At 44.8% G+C, this 17,019-nt stretch overlaps 1 protein-coding gene across 1 annotated transcript in view; it reads right to left on the bottom strand.

The window, feature by feature from the left end:
- The window catches only part of LOC126273408 (tigger transposable element-derived protein 4-like), a 110,078-nt gene extending 93,270 nt beyond the window's left edge, over window positions 1-16,808 (bottom strand). The window contains exon 1 of the mRNA XM_049976958.1: window positions 16,457-16,808. Within this exon, the coding sequence (XP_049832915.1) occupies window positions 16,457-16,808 (352 nt within the window). The remainder of the gene's footprint in view (window positions 1-16,456) is intronic.
- Window positions 16,809-17,019: the final 211 nt, after the last annotated feature.

Here is a 17,019-nt window from a genome sequence, read left to right as displayed (position 1 = left end):
CTGTCCACTTTATATCTTTATGTTGGTAGCATGCAATCGGTCATCTTGGAACAATAAAAGTGTCTACACTGCTACCGCGGCGTACAAAGTGTGTTGCTTTTTTGTTTACAGTATGGCGGAGAGACTGGTAGCAGCCGGCTTCGGTGAAAATCAGGATGTCAAATCAAACACCTCTCAGCTGTCTAATTTCCAGAGTTATTTTATTTGGATACCAGTTTCGGCGGTTTACTACGCCATCTTCAGGCCCCTGACCGACGTGCGGGAAGATTTAACCCTGTTCTGGTCAAAACAGGGGACAGCATTCAAATACTGATTTCTTCTTGCTATAGCGCTCACTTCAATCATCATTTGCCGACTGTTAGCGACTGTAGCGAACAGCCGAGTTCCGCAACCATCTCTGAAGTGATGAACATACAGAGACTTGGTGAAGACCAGTTCGGTTTCTGGAGTAATGTAACAACACGCAAGGCAGTAATGACCCTGATATTTCTCTTAGAAGACAGATTACGAAAGGCAAACTTACGTTTTAGCTTCTGTAGACAGAGAGGAAGCTGGTGACAGTGGTTACTGGAAGATGCTCTTTAAAATTCTGCAGCTATCAGGGTTAAACTTTACGGAGCGGAAGGATGACAAAAAGTTGAACAGGAATCAGACCGCAGCTAAAAGAGCCGGAGGAAAGGAAGCAGTACTCGAGAAGGAAGCCAGACATTGTTGCAGTCTAGCCCCTCTGTTATTCAGCTTATAGAGTGAGCAGTCAGGAAAGGAAAGCAAGGAGAAATCAGGAAAAGGAATCAAAATTCGGGGAGCAGAAATAAAAATTTTGAGGTTTGTCAATGAGAATTTAATTCTGTCAGAGACAGCAAAGAACTTGGAAAGCAGTTGAACGCAATATTTAGCGTCCTGAAAGGAGGATATAAGATGAAAATGAACAAAAGCGAACCATGAGTAATGAAATGTAGTCGAATTAAATCAGCTCATGCTGAAGGAATTAATGTGGAAAAGAGACATTAGAAAAGAGCAGATTAGTTTTGCTGTTTGGGAAGGAAAATAAGTTCAAATGGTTCAAATGGCTCTGAGCACTAAGGGATTTAATATCTGAGATCATCAGTTCTGTTAACATGCAACTCATTGCTCTACAGTACTAGCCCCAAGCACATCAGTACGTAGCATCAACAGGTTAGTGTTCATCACGAACGTGGTTTTGCAGTCAGTGTAATGTTTACAAATGTGGAGTTGACAGATGCTCATTTGATGTATGGATTAGCACGGGGCAATAGCCGTGGCGCGGTACGTTTGTATCGAGACAGATTTCCAGAACGAAGGTGTCCCGACAGGAAGACGTTCGAAGCAATTGATCGGCGTCTTAGGGAGCACGGAACATTCCAGCCTATGACTCGCGACTGGGGAAGACCTAGAACGACGAGGACACCTGCAATGGACGAGGCAATTCTTCGTGCAGTTGACGATAACCCTAATGTCAGCGTCAGAGAAGTTGCTGCTGTGCAAGGTAACGTTGACCAGGTCACTGTATGGAGAGTGCTACGGGAGGACCAGTTGTTTCCGTCCCATGTACAGCTTGTGCAGGCACAATGAGCAGCTGATTGGCCTCCGCGGGTACACATCTGCGAATGGTTCATCCAACAATGTGTCAATCCTCGTTTCCGTGCAAATGTTCTCTTTACGGATGAGGCTTCATTCCAACGTGATAAAATTGTAAATTGTCACAATCAACATGTGTGGGCTGACGAGAATCCGCACGCAATTGTGCAATCACGTCATCAACACAGATTTTCTGTGAACGTTTGGGCAGGCATTGTTGGTGATGTCTTGATTGGGCCTCATGTTCTTCCACCTACGCTCAATGGAGCACGTTATCATGATTTCATACGGGATACTCTACCTTTGCTGCTAGAATATGTGCCTTTACAAGTACGACACAACATGTGGTTCATGCACAATGGAGCTCCTGCACATTTCAGTCGAAGTGTTCGTACGCTTCTCAACAACAGATTCGGTGACCGATGGATTGGTAGAGGCCGACCAATTCCATGGCTCCACGCTCTGCTGACCCCAACTCTCTTGACTTTCATTTATGGGGGCATTTGAAAGCTCTTGTCTACGCAACCACGGTACCAAATGTAGAGACTCTTCGTGCTCGTATTGTGGACGGCTGTGATACAATACGCCATTCTCCAGGATTGCATCGGCGCATCAGGGATTCCATGCGACGGAGGGTGGATACATGTATCCTCGCTAACGCAGGACATTTTGAACATTTCCTGTAACAAAGTGTTTGAAGTCACGCTGGTACGTTCTGTTGCTGTGTGTTTCCATTCCATGATTAATGTGATTTGAAGAGAAGTAATGAAATGAGCTCTAACATGGAAAGTAAGCGTTTCCGGACACATGTGCACGTAACAAATTTTCTTTCTTTGTGTGTGAGGAATGTTTCCTGAAAGTTTGGCCGTACCTTTTTGTAACACCCTGTACGTTAGTAAAGTGCTTCCCCAGGAAACGCTCGTATAGCACGTGGTACACTCTTAACAGTATGGCGGGACCTATAGTTAAACATGGGTACTAAACCACAGTGTGACTTTGGGATTTTTTACGTTAACAAAAAGGGATAATTGACGGAAAAAAATTCCAGGGCTAACTGAGGAGATCTTTGGAGATAAGTTTATGTAGAGCACAATGGCTTACTTTCAGGTAACTACTTTCCCTGCAAAAGTGTCTTATTCCGCTAAGCTGTCGTGTGATTCGCTCTTTTGTTAAATTCGCACTCAATTTTCATGTTTAGTAGGTGAGTGCATAAGGTCGTATCATTTTTGTTTTTGCATGTTGGTATTCTGGTTACTATGGGTTTATTTATCGTTTGTCGTTTTTTATTTGTAGTCGATTATTGCTGTTTGGGATTACATGTTCTCATTTCCAGATAGTGCATGGAGGTGCAAACGCAAGAAAATTGTGTGCCAAGTGGAGAAATCGGAACATTTCCGACATATTTTTCTGTTTGTGTTCAGTAGAGGGGTGACAGCAGCGGAGGCAGACAGAAATATTTGCGCCCTGTGTGGGGATAATGCCACTGGGCAGAGCACGGCAAGAAAATAGGTTTCTCCTTTTTAGGAGCATCGTTTTGACATTAGGGACTCTTCACATTCAGGAAGACTTTCGTGCTTTGATGAGATGGATTGAACGCATTAATCGACAATGATCCCCGTCAGAACTGTAATACGGGAGAGCGCAGCCACTTTCTCCAACGTGCGGCGAGCGTTCGAGCCCGACACCCTGCGACGAGCCCCCGGGTGCAGTCATTCTGCAAGGACACAGCAGGAAGCCGGGGCGGACGCCCTCGCCTCGCTCAAGGAGGGAGGCGTCGCGAAGGGCCCGTCTGACAACGAGAAATGTGCTGGCAGCTGACGGACACCTGCAGCCATTGGGACGGAACGCCAAGAATGTACGCGCGAAAGCAAGTGAGATCTTCTGGCCTGGCGGCAGTCATTTCAGCTGCCTTAGAAAGCAGGGATGTGCCGACAACCTCCAGCACCCCACGGGCACAGAGAGGAGCGTACAAAAAGCGCGGGGAATTGGCGCGTGCAGGTGTGTGAAAGAGGCCACCATTCTTAAGAAGATGTTTTTCTCGACAGCGAGGACATTCCTTGTAAATGACGCACGCTGGCAGATTTTGAGACGGAGCCCAAAATGAGTCTGTCCAGTGCTAACGCAGAGAGAGCGGTAATAAAGAAGCGTTGTGTAGTTGCTCTCCAAACAGCCTCGGAATGCAGGGAACCATCTCAAGAATGTGAAATCGTGAGAAAGATGTTGATTCACGAGCCACACGCCGGCCCATGCCAGACAGAAACTTTGCACCCTGCACAGAGAGGCGTGGTGATGAAACGGGGCTGGACTACATTAGTTTGGTCCGCCAATGACAACGCTGAAAGAAAGAATATTGCGACGAGGAGTGGAGATGAGAGTTGGATGAGAGGCGAGAAGAGGAGGGTCGTGGAGACACCGTGGAAGTGAGAGGACATGGATGCTCTTCCACCGCTCGCCAACACCCGCCTTCCGACACCGTGACAGCACAGCTTGGGCCACGCAACCGACAACGGGCAGGCTAAGCGGGGGTCGTAACTGGGATCGCTGATGAGTGCAGCCGACCCGTGCAGCACAGCTCTGATTGGACACCCCGCACCGACGCAGCGCCTGCCGCTTACAGCTGTATACGACGAATGATTACGAAGAATGGTGAGACGATTCGCTCCCTCCTCCATCCCCATAATAACTGAATCGTGTCTACGCCTAGCCAAATCAGCCCTGAGATTTGTAATTTTGTTTTGTTTTGTGTAAACACCACGAAAATAAATACATTTGTTTCGTGGTTTGATCATATAACCAATCTTTTGCATTCATACAAGAACCACTTAATTTTGTACCATTCATGTTTGATTTCATTTAATTTCTCGAGTTCACAACCATTTTGGCGCCCAGTGTGGGGCAGCCAGTATCTAATGTCACAAAATAATTTCCCGAGTTCACTACATTTTTGGCGCCCAACGTGGGGCGACCTCGTGGGTAATGTTCACGGTATCTGATGTCACAATATAATTTCTCGAGTTCACAACAGTATATTCGACAACTAGCAAATATGATGAATTGTGATCATTCCGCCATTGTGCTGCGTACAGTGGGGAAGATTAAAAAATCGGATGTGATAGTATCGTATGCTCTAAGCCAAGATCACAAAAATCAGCAGATGGATGTGCTTGCTCGTGATGAATTGGCTTGTGAGAAACACCGACTATTTCTATTCTGTATCATCACTGGTGACGAGAAACTGAGTCCTTACGCTACCATAAGGAAAACAAATAACAGTTGAGTCCAAACAAAGCAGGAAGCTCCCAAACAAGGACCTGCGCGAATCCATAAAAGATAATGTTATGCTTGTGATGGAACAGCGACGATGTGGTGTAGTGTGAATTGCTTCCCCGACGTGTAACCACGACTGCTGGAATCTATTGTCAATAACTGAGACGTATTGCATACACAGTCAAAAACAACGACCCGAAGACTGCGTGAAGTGACTCTGCTCTACTACAATTCCCGCACGCACTCTGCTAGACTGGCACCATTTGATCTTGCGCAGTCAGATTTTCACCTTTACCAAACTCTATTGTACGATCTTCAAGGAACTTCCTTCCCGGATGGTTCAAATTCAAATGGCTCTGAGCACTATAGGACTTAGGCCCCTAGAACTTAGAACTACTGAAACCTAACTGACCTAAGTACATCACACACATCCATAATCGAGGCAGGATTCGAACCTGCGACGGTAGCGGTCACGCGGTTCCAGACTGTAGATCCTAGAACCGCTCGGCCACTCCGGCCAGCCTTCCCCAATGAAAATGCGCTCCAAACATGACAAGTTCTTCGCCTCTAAACCATGTAATTTCTACAAACGAGAATTCGAAAAGTTATCCCAGCGTTAGCACATTGTTGCAAATACTGAAGCAGAAAAAAGACTGAAGAGCCGAAGAAACTGGTACACCTGCCTAATATCATGTAAGGCCCAAGCGTGCACGCAGAAGTGCCACAACACAACGTGGCATGGACTCAACTAATGTGTGAAGTGATGCTGTAGGGAATTGACACCATGAACTACACTCCTGGAAATTGAAAAAAGAACACATTGATACCGGTGTGTCAGACCCACCATACTTGCTCCGGACACTGCGAGAAGGCTGTACAACCAATGATCACACGCACGGCACAGCGGACATACCAGGAACCGCGGTGTTGGCCGTCGAATGGCGCTGGCTGCGCAGCATTTGTGCACCGCCGCCGTCAGTGTAAGCCAGTTTGCCGTGGCATACGGAGCTCCATCGCAGTCTTTAACACTGGTAGCATGCCGCGACAGCGTGGACGTGAACCGTATGTGCAGTTGGCGGACTTTGAGCGAGGGCGTATAGTGGGCATGCGGGAGGCCGGGTGGACGTACCGCCGAATTGCTCAGCACGTGGGGCGTGAGGTCTCCACAGTACATCGATGTTGTCGCCAGTGGTCGGCGGAAGGTGCACGTGCCTTTCGACCTGGGACCGGACCGCATCGACGCACGGATGCACGCCAAGACCGTAGGATCCTACGCAGTGCCGTAGAGGACCGCACCGCCACTTCCCAGCAAATTAGGGACACTGTTGCTTCTGGGGTATCGGCGAGGACCATTCGCAACCGTCTCCATGAAGCTGGGCTACGGTCCCGCACACCGTTAGGCCGTCTTCCGCTCACGCCCCAACATCGTGCAGCCCTCCTCCAGTGGCGTCGCGACAGGCGTGAATGGAGGGACGAATGGAGACGTGTCGTCTTCAGCGATGAGAGTCGCTTCTGCCTTGGTGCCAATGATGGTCGTATGCGTGTCTGGCGCCGTGCAGGTGAGCGCCACAATCAGGACTGCATACGACCGAGGCACACAGGGCAAACACCCGGCATCAAGGTGTGGGGAGCGATCTCCTACACTGGCCGTACACCTCTGGTGATCGTCGAGGGGACACTGAATAGTGCACGGTACATCCAAACCGTCATCGAACCCATCGTTCTACCATTCCTAGACCGGCAAGGGAACTTGCTGTGCCAACAGGACAATGCACGTCCGCATGTATCCCGTGCCACCCAACGTGCTCTAGAAGGTGTAAGTCAACTACCCTGGCCAGCAAGATCTCCGGATCTGTCCCCCATTGAGCATGTTTGGGACTGGATGAAGCGTCGTCTCACGCGGTCTGCACGTCCAGCACGAACGCTGGTCCAACTGAGGCGCCAGGTGGAAATGGCATGGCAAGCCATTCCACAGGACTACATCCAGCATCTCTATGATCGTCTCCATGGGAGAATAGCAGCCTGCATTGCTGCGAAAGGTGGATATACACTGTACTAGTGCCGACATTGTGCATGCTCTGTTGCTGTGTCTATGTGCCTGTGGTTCTGTCAGTGTGATCATGTGATGTATCTGACCCCAGGAATGTGTCAATAAAGTTTCCCCTTCCTGGGACAATGAATTCACGGTGTTCTTATTTCAATTTCCAGGAGTGTATGACAGACTGTCCACAAATCCGTAAGAGTACTAGTGGGTGGAGATCTCTTGTGAACAGCACATTGCAAGACATCCCAGGTATGATCAACAATGTTCATGTCAGAGGAGTTTGGTAGCCAGCGGAAATGTTTAAACTCAGAAGAGCGTTCCTGGAGCCAATCTGTAGCAATTCTGGACGTGTGGGGTGTAGAATTGTCCTGCTGGAATTGCCCGTCGGAATGCACAGGATGCAATTGATCAAATAGGATGCTTACGTACATGTCACCTGTCAGAGTCGTATCTTTACGTATGAAGGGGAGCTATATCACTCCAATTTAAAAAAGATTAAATGGCACTGAGCGCTATGGAACTTAACATCTATGGTCATCAGTCCCCTAGAACTTAGAGCTACTTAAACTTAACTAACCTAAGGACATCACACAACACTCAGCCATCACGAGGCAGAGAAAATCCCTGACTCCGCCGGGAATCGAACCCGGAAACCCGGGCGTGGGAAGCGAGAACGCTACCGCACGACCGCGAGATGCGGGCTATCGCTCCAATTGCTCACGCCCCATACCATTACAGATCCTCCACCAGCTTCAACAGTGGCCTACTGGCATGCAGGGTCCAAGGATTCATGAGATTGTCTCCACACTCGTACACGTCCATCCGCTCGATACAATCTGAAACGAATTCGTTCGACCAGTCAACATGTTTGCAGTCATCAGCACTCCAATATCGAACGGGCCCAGGCGAGCCATAAAGCTTTGTGTAGTGCAGTCATCAAGGGTGCTCTAGTGGGCCTTCGGCTCCGAAAGCGCATGTCGATGATGTTTCGTTGAATGGTTGACATGCTGACACTTGTTAATGTCCCAGCACTGCAGTCTGCGGCAATTTGCGAAAGAGTTGCACTTCTGACACGTTGAACGATTCCCTTCAGTCGTCGTTGGTCCTGTTCTTGCAGGATCCTTTTCCGGCGGCAGCAATGTCAGAGATTTCATGTTTTACCGGATTCCCGATGTTCACGGTACATGGTGAATGGTCGTACAGGAAAATTCCACTTCATTGCTACCTCGGAGATCATGTGTCCATCACTCGTCCGGCAACTATAACACCAAGTTCAAATTCACTTAAATCTTGCTAAGCGGCCATTGCAGCAGCAGTAACAGATCTAACAACTGCGCCAGACATTTGTTGTCTTATATACACGTCGGCGACCGCAGCTCCGTATTCTGCTTGTTTATACATCATTGTATTTGAATACGCATCCTTATACCAGTTTCTTTGGCGCTTGGATGTATAAGTGATGACTAATGTCTCTTTTATGTTTATCTGTCATGGTTATTACATTTGCAGGAAAACGATAAGAACTTATACACCAACCCAATGTCGTTATTCTTGCGTTTTTTTCAAGAGTAAAAATAACATTGAAGTAAGAGAATCGTAACACAGCCAGTTCTGAAACTGTGCTTTGTCCACATCACATGTCTGCTTCCAGAGTTGGTGACGGCAGTTGGGTCAGCACTTTTCACAGAAGAGGAGAGGGAAATACAGGCAATGGGTCCTCGCCTCAGCGCGGAGTCTTCGATGCGGGCGGTTTCTGCGTCGTGACGGGCGGGCACGACTCTGTGGAGGCACCGCCCAGCGCGCTGCATTATGGGGGAGCCACAGGGTGACTGGCGGGAATCCTCGCGGCCCACCGGAACACAAAAGTGAATCCGACAATGGCCGTAATTTCACGCGCCGCGTGTCTTATAATGGCGGCCGGACTTGGCGGCGAATCCGGCGGACGCACAAAGTGAGAGCCCTGCGTCAGCAGCGCCTCACGCCGCGCAACGGCGGCCAACGGAACGACAGAGAAAGAAAATAAACGACCGAGTTCTAAACCAGAGGTAGGCTGCCATTGCAACATCCCAAGATGAAAGGCGGCAGAACTGTCAGTACCACGCTGCAATAAATCAACTACAGGCGCAAGGAATCACATATCTAATTATTGAGCATCCACTATGTGGCGCTGTGCGAAACAGCGTTAGTGACCTCTGGATAATTAGTGTAGTTATAAACGTACGCCTAGTAATCGATATTTTAATTTTCATAATTATGTTTGAATACAATATAGGAGTTTTACGAATAAAATATTTTTCTTGGTTAACACGCATCATAATGACAATTTTTGTAAAATGGGCATTTCGAGCATCTTTGCAGGAGCCCCATACAGGACGAGAAAGTTGCTGGGTCCCGTGGGGGGTCTTTCCTATTATACATCCCTCTATGATTATGAAATATCAAATTCCTTTACTTTTAAAATGACCTTTTATATGTTACATAAATGTACGTACGTAATAGAGAGACGCATCAGCAACTGCAAAAATGGAAAAAAATGTAATTGTTCCTTCTTTTAATTGTGTTCAAAATCAAAATTCTTAATGAAATTATTTTTATCATTGCGTAAGTGCAGATCACAGCCTACTGCAGAAATACTCATTAAGAAACTGAAAACAGGCTTTCATTTATGTCAGTAACTCTAATTCATTATTACACTGAAAATTTACTTTCCGTGGAACTCACTGTTTAAAGAAAAGTATATCTGGCCGTAATGGCGTCATACTGTTGCGCGCCAGCGATGTTATTTCTCGAAGCTGCAGTCTTCCAGTAAGTTCCGAAAATGCTTAAATCTTATGTGTGGAGGATGCAACTGTCACACAAACAATCACAAAACTAATGCTTAATAGTTGCATTATTCACCACTGTTACAATTCAGGCGCATATGCAACAGCGCTAATATTAGGCGTCTCCTCTCAGCTACGTCCAGAGAACAAGCAGTACTGCAATATCCACTCTTGTTCAACATTTTACCAAGAAGATCTCAGAGTTTATTGCACAATTTACTATTCACAGGTTACAGCGCATTGTTTATTCTTTGCTCAGGTAATTACAATGTATTGCCAATTAAACGGTAGAAAGTACTACAACCAGCCACTAATTTCTAATGATTTTGTAGTTCCATTACTAGTTTCGGGTCGAGTCCCATCGGTAGATGGTACAGTTGACTTCTTTGCAAAGTTTTACTTTTGGGTCCTTAGATATATGTAAGAAAGTTTTTGTGAAGCTCAGTTTACAAAAGATTTTACGTTTACATCTTAAATTTTAACGAAGCTTATTTGATTACATAGTTTTACATTTATATATGCTCTCTATATTGTACTTACTTCATGAAAAATTCTCCTTTATATATTATACGACAGACGCTTTACTTTCTTTTGGGATCCATCCTGATCAATGAATTGAACTAAATACAAAATAGCGGACACATTTATTTACGTCAGCTGCCTATATAGACAAATGTATCCGGCATCTTGTTTTTAGTTCAGTTCATTGATCGGTATGGACTGTAAAAGAAAATCAAACCTCTGTCTCGTAACATGTAAAGTAGAGATTTTCAGGAAGTAAGTACAACGTATAGAGCATATATAAGAATAAAGCCATACACCACAAAAACTTTGTTATGTTCTGACTATGGAGCCTGGGACTGAAACTAGTAGTGGTACAATAAAATTGTTTCAAAAAACTTGTGGTTGGTTGCAATATTTCCTACAGTGTAATCTGCGAAAACAGCTACGGTCTTCTCCAACCTAAATGGGTAAAATTATTCCCAATTATTCTCACATAAATAGCATTTGTCACGTTCTCGTTGTGACACATTTTGAAAAATGATATACATATGTGACACGTAATGTTCTTGACTGCATTTAACACTTACACTGTTGCATACGTCGATCCATATAGGGATATTATACTATATATAAGACGACGAGGAGGAATTGTCAGTACTCATGGATATGACAAGAACGATCATTCGGAGCAAAACACTGGAGTAAACGGGGGCTCTAAACTGCGTACCTTAACAGCTGATTTCTTGTTCAGTATAAGAGATATGTTTCACAGTAGCGAAGATGAACATGTGCTCATAGCTCTAAAGGCAAGCACTTTAGAGTCAATGTTTACTGGACATTTTTTCTTGTTTTAGTCTATACTACCACCTCTTCAAATATGGAAAGCAGAGAACTTGCGGTACACAAAAAACTGTTTCACAGTGTCGAAGATGAAGAAGTGCTTATAGTTCTGAAGTATTCATTTCTAGACTTCTTTTACTTCGAATGATCGTTCCTGTCGTATCCTTGAATGTTGACCGTTCACGCTGTGACACCCTGGTTACCGTCCTATTCATGTTATCATGACATCACATCCTAGTGAGCCTAGCAGTTCGAGCCAAGCCGGCCGCGGTGGTCTCGCGGTTCTAGGCGCGCAGTCCGGAGCCGTGCGACTGCTACGGTCGCAGGTTCGAATCCTGCCTCGGGCATGGATGTGTGTGATGTCCTTAGGTAAGTTAGGTTTAAGTAGTTCTAAGTTCTAGGGGACTAATGACCACAGCAGTTGAGTCCCATAGTGCTCAGAGCCATTTGAACCATTTTTTGAGTTCGAGCCAAGATGCCTGTTAACTATGAGGGCGGGGGTGGGGGGGGGGGGGCGGCGGGATTGTTGTTATACGCTAGGGCAGTGTTCCACAGCCGGTGTGCTATGGCACACTGGTGTGCCGCCACGGAGTGAAGGGTGTGACGCAAAATTTGCATATTACCGAAAGAAATTAAGATATTTAGATTTTAGCCATAATGCGAACTTTTATGCTTTCTGAACAAATTAAATGCAATTTATTTCCTTGGATTTTAAGTAAGAAGGTGCTTGATTATTCTTTAATTATTTAAGGCATGCTGGTAACTTTTATTTTCAAAGAAATTAAATACAATTTCTTTACTCACTGCAGCTTCACTGCAAATTTAAACGCAACCAAAACCTCTCAGACAAACAGAAGCTAAACGATGTCAAAGTTAGCTTAAGGAGGACTATGCGTGAAACGTTCAGCGAATTCGAAAGTAAAATTCTATGTACCGACTTGACAGAAAATCCTAGGATGTTCTGGTCTTACATTAAATCAGTAAGTGGATCGAAATAGCATATCCAGACAGTCTGGGATGATAACGGCATTGAAACGCGTAAAGCTGAAATACTAAACACCTTTTTCCAAAGCTGTCTCACAGAGGAAGACCGCATTGCAGTTTTTTCTCTAAATCTTCGAACGAACGAAAAAATGGTTGACATCGAAATAAGTGTCCAAGGAAAAGAAAGCATCTGAAATCAGTCAACAGAGCAAAGTCCACTGGACATGACGGGATACCAATTCGATTCTACACAGAGTACGCGAAAGAAATTTCCCCCCTTCTAACAGCCGTGTACCGCAAATCTCTAGACGAACGGAAGGTTCCAAATGATTGGAAAAGAGCACAGGTAGTTCCAGTTTTCAAGAAGGGTCGTCAAGCAGATGCGCAAAACTATAGGCCTAATCTCTGACATCGATCTGTTGTAGAATTTTAGAACATGATTTTTGCTCGCTTATCGTGTCATTTCTGGAAACCCAGAGTCTACTCTGTAGGAATCAACACGGATTCCGGAAACAGCGATCGTGTGAGAGCCAACTCGCTTTATTTGTTCATGAGACCCAGAAAACATTAGATACAGGCTCCCAGGTAAATGCCATTTTCCTTGATTTCCGGAAGACGTTCGATACAGTTGCGCACTGTCGCCTGATAAGCAAGGTAAGACCCTACGAAAGATCAGACCAGCTGTGTGGCTGGATTGAAGAGTATTTAGCAAACATAACACAGCATGTTGTTCTCAAAGGATAGACGTCTACAGACGTTAAAGTAACGTCTGGCGTGCCACAGGGGAGTGTTATGGGACCATTGCTTCTAGCAGATAGTGTCGGAAGACCCATGCGGCTTTTCGCGGATGATGCTGTAGTATACAGAGAAGTTGCAGCATTAGAAAATTGTAGCGAATGCAGGAAGATCTGCAGCGGATAGGCACTTGGTGTAGGGAGTGGCAACTGACCCTTAACATAGACAAATGTAATGTATTGCGAATACATAGAAAGAAGGATCCTTTATTGTATGATTATATGATAGCGGAACAAACATTGATAGCAGTTACTTCTGTAAAATATCTGGGAGTATGCGTACGGAACGATTTGAAGTGTAATGATCGTATAAAATTAATTGTTCGTAAGGCGGGTACCAGGTTGAGATTCATTGGGAGAGTCCTTAGAAAATGTAGTCCATCAACAAAGGAGGTGGCTCACAAAACACTCGTTCGACCTATGCTTGAGTATTGCTCATCAGTGTGGGATCAGTATCAGGTCGGGTTGACAGAGGAGATAGAGAAGATCCAAAGAAGAGCGGCGCGTTTCGTCACAGGGTTATTAGGCAAGCGCGATAGCGTTACGGAGATGTTTAGCAAACTCAAGTGGCAGACTCTGCAAGAGAGGCGCTCTGCTTCGCGGTGTAGCTTGCTTTCCAGATTTCGAGAGGGTGCGTTTCTGGATGAGGTATCGAATACATTGCTTCCCCCTGCTTATACCTCCCAAGGAGATCACGAATGTAAAATTAGAGAGATTCGAGCGCGCCCGGAGGCTTTCCGTCGGTCGATCTTCCCGCGAACACACGCTACTGGAGAAGGAAAGGGAGGTAATGACAGTGGCACGTAAAGTGCCCTCCACCACACACCGTTGGATGGCTTGCGGAGCATAAATGTAGATGTAAATATTGTTATACTTTGTTCATCTTTAGTTAATTGTATTCTCGCCTGTACCACTGCACCGGCTATGCCGCTAGGGTGAGATTACTTTGTACAACAGCATCTTTTGTGTACGGATGGCTGTACGTGCTGTTCCCTAAAATTCTGAGGATTAGCAAAAACAGCCGTCTCTTAATATTTTTGGTGCCTTGTTTTGATATCTGTTCCAGTTTGTAGCCGCTTTTAACTTTGTTGCTCTTTGCGTTCGCCGCCAAAGTACCCAGACACCTCAGACAACAAGAGAATACAATCTTCAACGATATTGGTGTTATTCCATCCTCGACTTCGTATTGTTTGATCATTACAATTAAGATTTATCTTAGCTGTCCTCTAGTAGTGCAAGTGTTGTTATTGCAACGGCAGTATTTTCTGTTACAGTCTTATTAAACTTTATTTCCGTTACAAGTAAATTCATTCTATGGTGTAGTCCGTCCTCGAGTGCAAGCAGTGAAACCATCGAGCTCGAAAGGGAGTAGTTTAACGGCAACACAGTGATAATTATTTGTTTTATGTAACGTTTTTTTATGTGGTGAAAAAACATGCAAAATCCCCGAGCGTGTTGTCTGTGTTGAAAAACGCAGTAAAGCTGCTATGGTTCCCAGTAAACTGAAATGACACCTCTCAACAAAGTATTTCTCTTATTTTAATTGAAACAACTGTGGATTATTGGTGTAACGTAAAGTAACGTACTTGAAAATACGTTTAGAACCCAAAACCTAGGTTGTGCAATAACATTAATAATAAAATTGTGAAACAAGGCAAAAACAGTGTTTGTTTAGTTAAAATATTCGTCTGTTTAATAAAGACGTAAATTATTTTCGTCTGTTGTTGGAACAAAACAAAAAAAACAAGTCAAGTTTATGACTACATCGGTACGTGTGCCGCAAGAAGTAATGGTAGCCGAAATTATCGTAAATGCCAAAAAACCACACACAATAGCAGAAACATTGTTACCATCTGCGTGTAAAGACATGGTATGAGTAGTCATTGGTTCAGAAGCTGCTACTGAAATTTCAAAATCTCCCCACTGTTTTCACGCAATAGACCGCCGAGTTAGTGACATGTCCAGTGATATGGAAGACATTGTAAGTGAGAAAATAAAGAGCAGTCGTTAGTTCTCACTTGAGATCGACGAGTCCACCGATATTGGCGGTCACACACAAGTTCTTTCCTACATAAGATATGTTGACGGGAACGTAATTGCAAATAATTTTTGTTTCTTTTTGAGTAACCGGTGAAGAAATATTTTGCGCGACTAATGAGTATTTGGTCAGCAAGAATTAACGTGAGAGGACTGCGTTCGTGTTTGTACAGATGGAGCCACTTCTATGAGAAAAGGATTCTCGCTTAAAGTACGGGAAGTAAATCCTAGCTTACGAACTGATCATTGTCTCATTCACCGTGAAGTCATTTTTGCTAAGTCTTTATTACCCACGCGGTGTGGTCCCTCAAACCGCGTGAAAATTTTCGAACTCGTTCTCCACGGTCAGTTCTGGGGGAGTACTACTGTACCCCCCCCCCCCCCCTCCTACCCTGTTTAAATTGCCCACTCATTTATAACACTATAAAGTGATTGAAAAATTACAAGTACGTTACTTTCTTGGAAAAAATTTGGTCATGGTTCGCTGATGTTCATGGGAACGATAATATTTGGTAATTTTACAACCAATTGTAATTCTGAACAATCCAAGGCTGTAAAAATCTCCTGACGGGTAGGTGGAATGTTATCTGTATTCTCTTCCTCTTCACTTTCTTCTGATGGCCCTTCTTGCACCTCGTTCACAGTTTTTGGCACATTCGATTCCACAGAAGCACACACGGCAACATCGTCGTCTACACTAATGAATTCTTCGAAACTAATCCCAGGGCTAGCAACGTCCTGCAGAACTGTCCATTCATCAGGTGAGGTGGCATCTCCTAACTCGTGGACATCTTCAGTGTTGCTATGTCTCCAAGCTCTGTTAAAGCACTTCCCTATGTGTTGTGGCGATACTGAGTTCCAGGCCGCTGCGATGGCTTTTACTGCGTCAAGCAGATTCCAATTTGGGGTTGCACTATTGTTTTCAGCAGCACGAATTGCAGCTCTTACAAGTCGCTTACGATAAGCCCTCTTTGTGAAAGAGATTATGCCTTGGTCCAAAGGCTCAAGGCGGCTTGTGGCGTTGGGCGGAAAAAACTGAACCTTTATGTTGGATAGGTTCAGATAATGAACGTTATGGGCAGTACTTCTGTCCAATGTAAGAAGAACTCGTCTCTTTTGAGCAACCATTCGACTGTTGAAACGAAGAAGCGACTTGCGAAATAAAGTGCCATCGATCCAAACTTTGTTGTGGTGACAGTAGATGCAAGGTAAAGTGTCCATATTTATGTTTTTAAAACAACGTGGTTTCTCGGATTTACCGATAACCCAGGGACGGAACTTCTCACTGCCATCAGAATTACAGCACAGTACAACAGTCACACGTTGTTCGCTTCGTGCTCCACCGTGTCACGTATCACCTTTTATCCCCAGGGTGTGATTTGGAAATAGATTTTAGGAAAATGCAGTTTCATCCATGTTAAACACATCACAAGACGCATACTTTTCCCTCACTCGGTTGAATTCATGCAACCAGCTGTTCGCACTTTCTTCATCAAATTTATTTGCTTCATCACAAATTTGTACAGATGAGATTGAATGTCTCTTTTGGAGTCAATACAACCAACCAGCAGAACAACGGAAGTCTTCGTTGCCCATATCTTTAGCCATATCATTTGATTTTGACTGAATCACAGGGACAGTTAAAGGTATGTTAGATGCACGCATATGATTGAACCATTCTAGAAGTAACGTCTCGATGTCTTCATACTTGGCGGTACGAAGTCGTTTAGATTTGTTTCCAGAACCTGATGCTGCAGCATTAATAATTTTTTCTCGATTCTTAATAATGGTAGATAAAGTAGATTTAGGTATCCCAAACTGCTCTGCAATTGCTGTTTTCTTGGTACCACGGTCCACTTCATCTAGAATCTTAAGCTTTAACTGTACATTTATAGCTGTCTGTTTCCTCTTTGCCATTTTCGCGTGCTCCGGTACCGGTTGTAACTAGTTTTTAATCAGTATTCCAACTCAATACGGCTACGACTAACAGAACTGTCAAATCTGGCACTGAATACGTTCCTAAATGCTGCTGCACACATTATTGAATGTCTTATAACGTACAGCATACGCTGATTCTTGAGATGATAATCGCGACTACCGATCTACAATACGTTAAAAACGAGTCAAC

This window comes from Schistocerca gregaria, chromosome 5 (genome assembly GCF_023897955.1).
Source record: "Schistocerca gregaria isolate iqSchGreg1 chromosome 5, iqSchGreg1.2, whole genome shotgun sequence".
In the NCBI taxonomy this organism is placed as follows: domain Eukaryota; kingdom Metazoa; phylum Arthropoda; class Insecta; order Orthoptera; family Acrididae; genus Schistocerca; species Schistocerca gregaria.
This window is presented reverse-complemented; position numbering and strand designations above follow the sequence as displayed.